This window comes from Echiichthys vipera (genome assembly GCF_963691815.1).
Source record: "Echiichthys vipera genome assembly, chromosome: X".
NCBI classification, from domain to species: domain Eukaryota; kingdom Metazoa; phylum Chordata; class Actinopteri; order Perciformes; family Trachinidae; genus Echiichthys; species Echiichthys vipera.
The window spans coordinates 17,535,375-17,548,312 of NC_139825.1; the positions used below are offsets into that span (position 1 = coordinate 17,535,375).

At 37.0% G+C, this 12,938-nt stretch overlaps 2 protein-coding genes across 2 annotated transcripts; both read right to left on the reverse strand.

The window, feature by feature from the left end:
* Window positions 1-1,732: 1,732 nt before the first annotated feature.
* On the reverse strand, window positions 1,733-3,892 carry rdh5 (retinol dehydrogenase 5 (11-cis/9-cis); the record flags this gene model as incomplete). Its single annotated transcript, XM_083939671.1, has 5 exons — window positions 1,733-1,953; window positions 2,298-2,461; window positions 3,035-3,293; window positions 3,403-3,725; window positions 3,861-3,892. The coding sequence occupies 5 exons, from the start codon at window positions 3,890-3,892 to the stop codon at window positions 1,733-1,735; spliced, it is 999 nt and encodes a 332-aa protein (XP_083795797.1).
* A 2,184-nt stretch (window positions 3,893-6,076) lies between these two features.
* bloc1s1 (biogenesis of lysosomal organelles complex-1, subunit 1) lies at window positions 6,077-9,407 on the reverse strand. Its single transcript, XM_083938834.1, has 4 exons — window positions 9,234-9,407; window positions 9,034-9,106; window positions 7,349-7,481; window positions 6,077-6,667 (listed from the first exon to the last, which is right to left on the reverse strand). Exons 1-4 carry the CDS (start codon window positions 9,292-9,294, stop codon window positions 6,551-6,553), a joined length of 384 nt encoding a protein of 127 aa, XP_083794960.1. The 5' UTR covers window positions 9,295-9,407; the 3' UTR covers window positions 6,077-6,550.
* Window positions 9,408-12,938: the final 3,531 nt, after the last annotated feature.

The following is a 12,938-nucleotide window of genomic DNA, read 5'->3' on the forward strand; positions in this document are numbered from 1 at the left end:
ACCCCCCCACGCAAACTTAACCGATAACGATGGCGTAAAAGTAACATTTACTCAAGTACGGTGCCTAAGTACAATGTTGAGGTACCCACACTTTACTTGAGTACTTCCGCTCTCTTCTACTTAATCGTCTTTCTCTGCTGTTTTATAGCCTACAGTCCATGCAATTCACACGGAAATGCAGTTGCTATTTTATTCCACTACATAATGCAGATTCTGATGGATAATATACATTATTATCAGCAAATAAATAATGATGCGTTTTTATGGACGAAGATAATACTTAATGTGTCCCTTGCTACAATTCACAAGCTACCTGGCGCTGTTACCAAATGCAACACTGAAGTAATGTAGGCTACATATTAATGCATCAATAATTATTATTCAATAATATAATTTGCAGTCTCATGTAATAGGCCATTCAGCACAATGAGTACCTTAGTTTCACTTTTTAAATTTTGTTATTTTATTCTAGGTATTTTGATGCTTATAGCTTATGTACTTTTACACCTGAACAATTAGGTTGTATGATCAATATTTGTTTAATACAGTCTATAAGACACATCACCTCATCTATCACTTGACTGACAGATACTGCAGCCAATCAGGGGCTTGACTTGAAGAGCAGAGCTATGCCATGAGGTTTATATTAGGATAAATGTAAAGTTTTGTTATCACAGAATCAAGTATTGTGAATGAAACGGACCAACAATATCAGAGTAGAGAAGAGCAGGCTTCTAGCTATGATGATGATAACATGGTATCTGTCACTGTTCAGGGATATTAAGCCTTTGACCTGTTGTGTAACAAGACATGGGCAGCCTACAGGCTTCTCATTTTATTAAATTCACCAACAGCTTAACCTGTTTTGTACATTCTGTCAGTGTCTTAACTGATAACTAACTGAACTGAACTGTGAGAAACCACAAATGTTATCAAGATAAACAAAAGTAAATTAAATGTTAATGCACTTACACATAAAATACCAAATCAAATCTACACAAATAATGTATTATCCAGACATATCTATACTGTATATTACACAGTTGATTTGAAATTATTAGATGTATAATATCAGTGCGTGATGAGGTCTCAAACATAATAAATATTTACCTGATTCCACCACAGTATATCACAATGTTGGTTGAAAATGTTTTGTTTTTTTCAGACCAATTTGAGATTTTAAATTTCTCAAAATGTTTCATAAATCTCTAGATAAAATGTGTCTCAGCCCATAATGGAGAAACAGTTCAACTAAAACTCAAAACATGAAAATGCACATTGTTGTGGGTAGTCGTTTTTCCTTTGTAAAGCATTTAGCTATATATTTTATTTGTGTCCACTCTAACACGTTGATAATTGCATTCTGACAGTTTCTTGATAGTAAAATCCTGTTTATTCAGCCTCTGATGGTTAGCAGCCTCCAGGAACATAAAAACAATATTGTCAAAAGGCACAGCATAGTGTTAACAAACAGAACAATAATTAAACAGTATACAATATAGTTTCATTATTTTCTTACATGTCCCAAGCAGACATCAGGAAAATAACCCCTGTAGATTATGATCATATAAATAGTGACAGCATCATCAAATCATTGCATGGCCAAGGAAGATAAGGAATATAGGTATTTTGAAAGGCAAAATATTAATTTCTTTAAGTAACCCTATGTACTGCATCAAAATGACATAAAACGGTTTGAAAGTTTGATAACTTTCCTCAAAGTCATCATGAGTTACACGCTCTTTGAGGGACGAGGCAGCACCAGTTTCAGCCCAATGTCAACTACACAGGAGGGCATGTAAGAGAGCGGGATCCAGAGGAGCTTGGCATCCCAGCCAGGGCTGTATCTTGTGCGTGGGTAGGCAGCAGTCAGAGCGTGCTCCATGCAGCTGGTCACCTTGGTGAGGTCAGTGTCGCAGATAGAATTCATGATCAAACGCTGGATCTTGATGTCTGAAATTGAGAATCAGTTCAAATATATTGTGTGCATTTTTCTCCAAATGTATGTACTGATTATTGAGTGAGATTCATGAAATTTTAATTCACAGTGAACCTGCATCTTGACAGTGTCCTACAACCTTCATTTTATGTATTTCTTAATGTATAAATAAGATGAATATTATTAATAATTTATAAAAAAAGAAGGCAACATTTTTATAATTTTAAACGCATCTTGATTGTGATCAATAATCCAAACAGAGTCAGATTTTTGTATTTTTGTGTCACATTTCAAATAAACCAGTGGAGTGATCATAGTTTGCATGATGAGTCAAAATAAAGAACAGCAGTCTACTAACATTTATCAAGGTACTTGTCTCCATAGCTGGCTTGTACTTCAGGGCTGAGCTGGTTCCACAGGCGATGCAGCTCCCTCTCGAGGGGGTCCAGGTTCGTCACGGCAGTCTTGAAAAACCCCGGCTCAATTATGCTCACGTTGATGCCAAAGTAGTTTATATCTCTCCTGAAAACAGAAACTAATGTATAATAGCATTGTACCTGACCGTTTGTACTATTATAAAAACAACAAAGCTTGAAACAAGTCTGTAACACTGACTGCAAACCTTTGCAACACCCTTTTAGATGATAAATGACAACTTGAGTGTAAGAAATGAGAACACAATAGTATATCTTGTGATCAAACACAGTGAGCCTGGTCTCATGAGGAAATATTTGTTTGCTTGGCATACACTGAGGCAGTTTGAATTACTGCAATTTCTTGCATGGAATATGTTTTATTATTGCTCTAAATGTGTGTTATGGTTTGTCAGAAAATGTTTAATATAAAACCAAATCTCCCTCTTGGGACAAAGACAATATGAAGATTACGACATTGAATGACTATTTGTTCTTATAATTAAAATATAGGTCTTTCTAAAAGTGATAGAAAAGGGATTATTGGGGATTTGGGGGAGTTTTTGCTTCTCTCAGTCAATAAAAATAAACTGTCAAAATACTTCCTTTGTGTTTAATAACACACAGAGGTTGTTACAGTGTGCTCTTATATAATGTTGATAAGGTTGTGTAAGTGTCTTACCTGAGGCAGTCAGAGAAAGACTCCACTGCAAACTTGGAAATACAGTATCCACCACCGTTTGCAGCCACCCTACCCAGCACCGACGCTACGTTTACAATACGGCCTTGAGCCTTTTTGATGAGGGGCAGGAAGGTCATCGTCATGGCAATCACTCCATTCATGTTGACTTTCAGTGTGCTGTGGAAATCCTCCACTTTCATCCACTCTGAAGGACCCATGGGTAATGAGCGCCCTGCATTGTTCACAATACCCCAAAGTCCTGCAAAAAAAGGAAGTGAAAGACAAAAGGTGGAAGAATAGATTTACAGATCTGCCTTTTGAAATCTGATTAACATCTTACATCTAAATAATGCAGCATCATCTCTCACCCTTTTCGCCAGTCTCTTTCTTAGTCCACTCCATGGCTTTCTGGATGCTGTCCTGATTGGTCACATCCAGCAGGATGGTCTTCAAGTAAGGCCCCGCCACCCTCTTCAGTTCATCAGCTCCCTTTTCCGTGAGACAGCCAGCCAGCACATGGAAACCTTTACGATCAAGCTTCTTACACAAAAGGTTTCCAAAGCCAGAGTCACAGCCCGTCACAAAGACATACTTTTCGGGGAAGTCTTCAATCTCCAGGCTGTCTCTGTACAGCCAAACAATAATCCACAACACTACAAAGGTAGCAGTGATGTATGACCAAGCATTTTCCCTGAAAGAGAACAGAGAGAAGTGTGAGGAAGGCAGGGATTTGACATTGAGAAGAATAGATGTGTATCCTCGGAGGTTATAAGGTGCAGCTGCCAAATGACTGCCCAAGAAAAAGTGTAGCATCTGTAAGTCTTACCCTAAAATGTCGTAGACAAACTGTGTATCCATGCTGCTTCCAGTATTAGAAGTGGGTCTTTGGTCACCTGGAGGACTTATTACCTGCTGAAAAAACATGTTGAGCAAAGGTTACATGGCAAACTGCCGAATCCGATTTAATAGAAAGGAGAAATACTCCGACTTATTTCAGGAATCCATATAAGCAAATCCCAACTTGATTTCATAATCTTTTAGGGTTTATTGAGCGTTTTCGATAACTGTGGGATAAAATGAGTTTGTTCACAGAGGGCAGGGAACTGCTTTGGGCACATGAGAAATCTTTGGATAATACTCTTATGGAAGAAAGAAAAGGCATTTGTGAGGGAACAGGCCTGAGGAGGGAGGAGTGCATTGTTTTAAAGCATAAATTTAATGCCTGTGACGGAGCTGCTTAAGCTGCTCATTGCTGAAAACCAATTAGTTTTATGGCTTATTAGTAGTAAAAAGATACAACTATGGGCTATTTTATCCATGATATCAACATGATCTGCAGGCTAAAAGAAGATACAGTACCCATACTATTGCTGTTAGCACGAGAGCATTATTTAAAACATAATTGACACTGAAAAATTACAACTCAGGTTACGCAAATTAGATTTAGTTAACATATACCGAGAAATATACGAGAATCATAAAAAATATTCATATAAATCAATATAATTTGATCAGGTAAACTACTCCAACTTAACACATCAATTAATATATGCTGTCAGCTTTCCTTATAAGCATTTTAACTTGTTCCATGTTACATTCACAACAGGAATATTAGCAATATTCCAGAAGTTAATCAGTAGAAAAAAAAACAGAGCATGCAAGAAAAAGAAAGTACTTTGTTGTAATTCAAAGGAGAGAGATATTATAAAAAATATATGGTGTCATACCTTTTCCTCTTTTTGAGAAGTGATGGATCTCCACAAGTTATCCGTCCTCTTCCCTTTCCCTTTCAGGTTATTCTTCTGTCTTAACTCAGAAAGGCTGGTCAGAGAGAGGCTTTAGGCTTTTGGTTTATCCTTTAAGACAAGTCCGCAATTGTTAATCCCTAATCCGTAACCACTTCGTTTGTGCATGTGTGTGTGTTTATGAAAAAAAATGTGATGGGAATTATAGAATACACCGAGAACTTTCTGTAGACAACTGAATTTGGATATCAGAGCCTTTTTTAGACTCCCTTTTCTTAGATTCCAACTTCTCACAGATTCTTTCAAGTATCTGACATGAAATATTGCCTGTTTGTATGTTTTTTTTTTAGAACCTGATGGTTCCCAGAGTTATAAGTACTTTATCTTTTAAGAGTGTTCAAACAAAACTTATAATAATCCCACATGTTAAAGCCATGTGAAAAAACATGTTTAACCTCATTGGCTCATTGAGAACACTGACTTATTATACCAGTTTTAAAGCTCAAACAATATATGCAGTATACTCTGTAACTGTCCGGCAACTGGTCAGCTCACACTACAGAGATGTTTCTATACCATGTGCAAACAGAAGGGTCAAGTGTATTACCGCTACTGGTTCTTGACACTGGCTTTCTATCCCAATAGAATGCACTGAATTGAAAGTGCGATTAGTTACCAAACACGCCTGAAATTAAATGAGTGAAAAGCCATGTGCGTCATGACATAACTTTCCTTCAGGTCACACATTCCATGAATGGTCCAATCACCCTAGCCAGGCAAATAATAATCCAGTTATAGTATTACGCAGTTTAACAGTTGTTTTGTTGCAAAACCTTGTCTCCAAACTTTAAAATGTCTAATGTTATTACATTCTCATTTAGCATATTGTCTCTTGCAATTTCCCAGCTTGGGATCACTAAAGTATTTCTATTCTAATTATTTCTAGTCTATTCTATTGCTTTTTTAACGGTCATTATTAAACCATCAACCAAACCCCAGTCCTTGACCCAGAAGTCCTTTACAACAAGTAAGTTTCCTGAGTATCACAGTTGTTTAACAAGTCTACATCTTCTGACCTGAACATTTAAAGTTGTTACACTTATTTAATTACCATATAATCTTTTCCTGACACTGATTGTGGGTATGAACATTTTGTGAAGAAGTAGCCTGCTCATGCTTCCCTTATTCCTTGTCCTTCTTTTTACTTTATTGTTGTATTTCAGCTGTTGTGAAGCCTTATGTATATACACACTTTCCTGTTAGATAAAATATATATAGCCTTAAGAAAAAACACCAGTGCATTGTGTAATTTTATTAAAAAGAACGTTACAACCCCAAATGGTAACAAAGTCTGACAAAAACAGTGAAGTCATCATTGTACATTGCATATCATACATAAACAAAGACATAATTTATGTATCAGGTGCTGAAAAGAAACCTAAACATTTTTAGGAGACACCACAGACAAGGAGAGAGGTGCCAATTAGTCTGTGGCCTCTTAAAGCTATAACAACTAGGTGAACTAAGTTTGTACATACTTTCAAAACTCCATAATGAAATAGCCAATTATTCAATAACCAGTTGAAGTCACTGCTAAATAGCTGTTGGACCTATTTCAGACTTTCAACATTTCTCTGAACAAAGTAACGGTCAGCATTATCTCACTCAGAGGAGCATGCAGATGAGCAGTCATTGCTGCTTTGCTGTTCAGAGTCAATTAGATTCCGGTTTTATTCCAGTGTGTTTAGTTTCAGCTGTAAACGTCCCGTAATTAAGTTCCTGAAGAAGCAGACTGAAGTTGACCCTTGTGTACATACTCCAGAGCTGTGGTGATGGTCCTCATGTCCATCTCAATGCTGCGGGCCCAGTTCTCCACATCCCCAATTTCCTGTTCAAAAGAAAGTATAGGAACTAATTTGGTGTCACCACTGTGTTCATCTAGCAGCAATAAGCAAGCTTTAAACACTTCCAGGCATCTCCCATGTGAGGATGATATAAGCTGGATCATTGCAGAGGGATTGGAAACTCATACAGTAATTGCTTTTGCCACCTGTCAAATCTGCTCAGATCTGGGACCTGTATTAAGGCCCTTAAATTAAACAAATCTAGTTTTAGTAAACCCGATAAAGCAAAAGTCAAAAGTTTTGACGAGTCATTTTGCAACAAGACCATTTTTGGTGGCATTATGTTATATGTAACAGCAGGTTAACAATAACGATCGGAATGGTGGAAATTAATGACTAATACTCGTACAGGTTACTGTATGAAGCGCTTGCATATGCACGTGCCTGTCTAGTGGGAGGGGCTTAGGACAGAGAGGGGAGCTGCAAGAGGAGGGCTGTAAATGTGATAGTGACTGCAAGTACTGATATTAGGTATATGACCTTCAGCAGCCTTGTGTCATCAACACAAATTTGTACATTGCAATAAAAAGGTAGGTAAACTTATTAATTTGACAGCTGTTGATTTATAAAATGTAAAATATTCATCAAAGATGGTATATAAGCAGATTACATGACAGAAAGGCCTTGCTTTTGAATTACGTTACTGCTGATGCCGTGTGTCTTACCTTTAGGGCCTGATTGAAACCCTCCACCATACTGATCCACTGAGCAGTTTGTTTGGAAAACTGGCTCGCCTGCACTTGGAGAGTCTTCACCTCATGGTCAAGCTTACGCTGATTTACATAAGCCTGGGCAACTCTAAAGAAAAACAGGAGAACGACAGTGAGAAGCATTACAGTATCATAAAAATATGAAAAGAAACCATTAAGTAAAATGTATCCACTGTGGCATGTGAGAGTGAATATGTATTTGATTGTTCAAAGTCTAAATCATTCATTTCTCAATTTATACTGAACATATATTGTAATATTCAAACTAGACTAAATTTTACAAAGTAACTAAAGGATTTTGACCATAATCTTTTTCATGAAGTAACAGCACTACAAAGGTATTTGCATACCATTCTTAAGCTGATTGTCTTGGTTTCATCACAACTTTCACAGTGTTAAAAATCTTAATATACTAAGGTTGTGCCACACATTAGGCCAATACTGCCCTGCATAAAGAATGGGTTGCTTTATTATATTGGCTCAGAAAGAGGTGTTGGTGGGTCAGCTTGACTGTAATCTCTTAGGGAACCATGGCACCTAGACAATCTAAACCAGTGACTTCATGGAAAATGTTTATGAAAGAGAACTTAGTAGAACATATTTAGTACATAGCGCTTGAATCAGGAGTTCAGTACTGATCCATTGTTACTGAATCAACAAAGTGAGAATTTGCTTACTTGCTACTCTGTACGTTGTTCCATCTTTTAAAAAGTGAGGATTTTCTGCCATTTATGTGGGCTGGAGATAACCAGCCATTAGAAAAAAAAAACACATTGGACTTCAATCAATAGAAAATGAATTATCAACTTTTTAAGTAACTGTTTTTGAATTCCTTATTCATTTTTCAAGCAAAAATACAGAACATTATATTGTGTTGACTTCTCCAAACGTGAGGATTTGCAGCAATTTCCTGTTTTATATAATTGCAAACAAAATATCTTTAGGTTTTGGACTGTTTGACAAATAAAACAAGACATTCACATACATAATGAGCATGTGTTATCTGTCTTTACAACATTACCATATAACTGTCAAGAAAATGATTGGCAAATTGATAAGTTTTAATGGCCAAGTAAGTATGAACACATAAATAGAATTTGACGGCTTTGTTGCTTTTGATGTAAAGGCACTGACATAGACCTACAGCTAAAAACAACAAGGACAACAAAGTTTAACATTGGTAAGCATAAGCATTTAGATATAAATATATGTATGAAATCGTAAACTGTACGACAATAGTGCAGAGTGCAAAGGGTGTAAATATGGAATCATTAATGTAAAAGGTTATATAAATTAAGAAATAATCGTTAGTTTCAGCCCTGAAAAACATAATGAAAGCTCCATGTAGAGGCTACTGCAGAGGATTTACAGCTACAGTTAAGACTCAAAACAAGTGCTACCTTATGTTGGGTGTATCTATGAGTCAGGGGGCAAATTATTAGGCAAGTATTTCACAGAATTATGCGCAGTATATCATTTTAGGACATAAGACCCTTCTTTGTGAGGGTACCAGGTTGTCAATAGAGCCCAATAGCCAATTACCAATAACAACTATCAAATGTAACATCAGGCTAAAATCTGCAAAATCTCAGGAAACAAAACAGAAACAGCAGGGGGGTCGGAGAGCAGAATTCCCATACCCAACATTGAGGTGATCTACCAGGGCTTCTGTCAGACAGGTGGCTGCAGAAATAGCATCACGCCTGCGTCTCTCTGTGTAAGTAAAAACATCATTAAGTAAATCATCATAGTGAACGTACTACGGGGCCCTCTGACACACTCCATCAACTTTGTTTTTAGCATGTTAGCACGATAGCTAACCAGCTGTCCAGTCACCCACCCTGCTGCTCCTTCCTCTCGCTTTGCTTCGCCTGGTGCTCCTTCAGTAGACGAGACAACATCTTCAGTGGTGGTTGAGATTAATATCCAAATGTCTGTGCTTTCGTTTAACTACCTGAATCAAATGTTTTTTTATTTGTATATAAGAGAGACGTTGGAGGTGCTGTCAGCTGACTTGACGCTATCACGAGACCAAGCTCGAGGACGACAGGAGTGGGCGTGCCAAAAAAGAATCGCCATTTACCGTGTCACCATCAATGTACTGTTATTATGAATTAAATGTTATTAATTAACACAGCATGCAGTGTAGGGCTCAGACCAGCTAGTAGATTGCGTGGTATTGCATAGTTCAAATGCATACAATCGCTCTTTATTGTATAATTTAATTATGGAAAGTGTATTTTTGTAATCGTGACGTCAATATCAGTTTCAACGTCATGGCGTGTTTGCCTTCAAAATAAAACTGAATGCGACGACTACTAAGTAAGTGATGTTTAATTTTTGGAAAAAGACAAGCATATTCAATAAAATAACATATAACTACACAGACATATCCGATATGCAAGAAAAGAGATTTAAAGGGGACAAAGATAGCAGCAAGACACATTTCTTCAGACAGGCTTTGGGCTTGTCATTATTGGTGTTATAAATGAGTACAGTGTCAATAAAAGATTAACTGTACTGAACTGTTTTATTGACCTTACAGGCTGGTGACAAACATGCAGCCACAAAACTGTAAATTCCATTAATCATTAATGTAAGTGATATAAGAGAAAATATTCTGATCAATTAGACAAAACAATCCCAACCTAATATCTTCCAACAGTATCACAGTCCTGAAAGCCCCAGGGATATACTTAAACAACTACTGAGGTTGCAAGTCAGATTAATGAGACAATTAAACCAGACTGATCCATGACAGCAGAGCAAACCCCATGCACAGATGAAGACCTTGATGTGAAATCTAGATTGGTTGAATTTCTATGGTTTTGTTAAACTATTATTTTCAAGGCCAAGAATACTTCCATATTTAAAATTAGCAAAATGCATCGCAGTATTTCAAGTTTGAGTTAAAGTTATAGTTGTTCATTTTTTTAAATTTTTTTTTGTTTTTTTTTTTTGGGGGGGGGGCAATATTTGGATACTGTAGTGTAGAGATGTTACAGTCTATGGTGGAGATCTTCAACTAGGGGGTTCCTCAGAGTTACTGCAGGGGGTCCCAAATTGTTTGCTAATCTTACAAAGATTTTTTTTTTCTTTTTCCAAAAATATGTTTGATAATAGACATTAACATAAATGCAACATATTATGATCAAAGATACAAAAGATAAATTCATATATATACACAACCTCGATGAAGCTTGGGCTTACTGGCTTATATGCCTCCCAAATATACATTTAACATTAAAATGTGATGTATAGATATATGAATATGTTAATAATGATAATTGTTATATCTTAGTATTGTATGCACCAAGCTGTGAAGGCTTTAATTTGCCCTAGCTGTTAGGCTCAATTTAATGTGCAACTTAATTTAATACAAAATTTGTAGTAGGGGGTGTAGTGGAAATTACAATTTGCATGTGTTGGGTTTTAAAACACAGAACAAAACACATTCTTCAAGTATGATGAAGGTTATTGCCTATTCGTATGCTAATCATATGATATGAATGTGACTAATGATAGGGCTCTAGCTTGTATGTCACCCATCTGAACGCTGATTATGTATTAATGTATAGTATAAAATGAAAAACTGCCCTGAGCTCGGGGTCTCTCTCTGTCTCCCAGCAGCCTCTGTTTGTGTGTGCACAGTCCTTTTCTGCAGAAAATGCTTTGAGAAATAAAACCACGGAGAAAAGCCAAGACTTCCTTGTGTCTAATCTTTGTTGATGGATATTTCCCATAACAATTTGGCACCCCAGATGGGACCTTGAGGAGTGAGAGGCGCGTACGGGGCAAGACTGAAGGTGAACTCTGTGCGCAGTGGAGTGAAGCTCCTACCCCAACCTCGCCACAAATTCAGCTGAGACGTGGGGGACATCCAAGAACCAGGGGGCCCTTTTACTGCCAAGGTCCAGGAACCTGTGGAAAAGTCTCAACGAATTCTCCGGTGAGTTTTTTTCTGTTTGTGGTACCAGAAGATGAGGGTTTGAGTCCCTCCCCTGCAAGTGGTTTGAGTCCACTTGTTGTTGACGCACAGTGGGAGTCTGTGCAAGGGCCAGCCAGCAGTTCGATCAACATTTTTGATTGTCACACAGTGAAAGTCTGTTTGAGAGGTCTGAGCAGTTCAAGTCTGTAGGACTGTTGAGCTAGCAGGTAGAATTGGCCCAATACCAGGTTAAGTCACCCAGGCGGGGTTAAATCCGTTCATTTAGTGGGTTATATGGGGTTTTTGTTATAGGGGACCCGTGGCATACATTGTTTGTCCAATATCGTGGAAGCAGGTGCCTTGTGACGACATGGATCATATTGTATTCCTTAATTTTTTTCCTTTCTCTCTCTATCACCCATCACCTTTGTGCCTGTGTGTGTGTGTGTGTGTGTGTGTGTGTGTGTGTGTGTGTGTGTGTGTGTGTGTGGGTGTGTGTGTGTGTGTGTGTGTGTGTGTGTGTGTTTGTGTGTGTGTGTGTGTGTGTGTGTGTGTGTGTGTGTGTGTGTGTGTGTGTGTGTGTGTGTGTGTGTGTGTGTGTGTGTGTGTGTGTGTGTGTGTGTGTGTGTGTGTGAAAATGTGGGGTTAAGTTAGCTAGTTAGTTTTGGTGAAGGAGTTTGTGTCTTTCCTTTTATCTGCGACTTTCCTCCTCAGCAACGGGGGCAGAAAAAAGTATTGTAGGTTGTGAATAAGTTGTGTTGACCCCATGATCTGTGACGGACTGAATAATTGCATTGCATTGGTATTTGTGTTGTGCGGTTTGTATGTGACTGGCTGTATGGATGCGTGAATATATGCATATGGATATGAAATTATTTATATATATATATATATATATATATATATATATATATATAGGAGAAGAATTTAGAAATAAATTAATGAAGTAAAATAATACATTTTTAAAAAAATTACTCTTAAAAGTAAATTTCATGACAGATGGCAAAAAATGCTGAAGCATTTCAAATAATGGAGATTTTCCTGCTTTTTATATCATATTAAACTGAAATTTGGGACATGGGCATCTCCTTGAACCATGAGATTTGATAAACCAAAGGATAAAACTAAAAACCAATGGAATCTAGAAATAGATTATTCAATTACTATGATTATTCAACTATTTGCCTTGACAAATGCAAACATCGGTTCATCCTCTAGAAAATGAACATGATTAAATGTTACGTTAGTGGTAGATTCAAATGAAAATAACATCCTTTGTTGAGATTACACCAATACTAATCAGGGTTTTAAAAAATGTTGCTTAATCTTGTCATTTATTGAGCATTAGAATAAATCAAAGTAAATGTAAATAAATTGCAGCTTTAACAAAATAATGAATGTTCAAGTACATAAGGAGAGATTTAAATATAGAAGTTAAATAAAGGAGGGTTAATAAAAAGTTAAATGCATTTCAAATATTTAATGCTTTAATTAATGCCTGTATATATTTGTGTGAACAGGAGGGGCAAAAGAAAAGAAAATTGGCCGAAGAATAATGTTTTCTGAAAATCTGACCTAGATTCAGTGACTGAACGAAAACATGACAGCCTGTCCCAG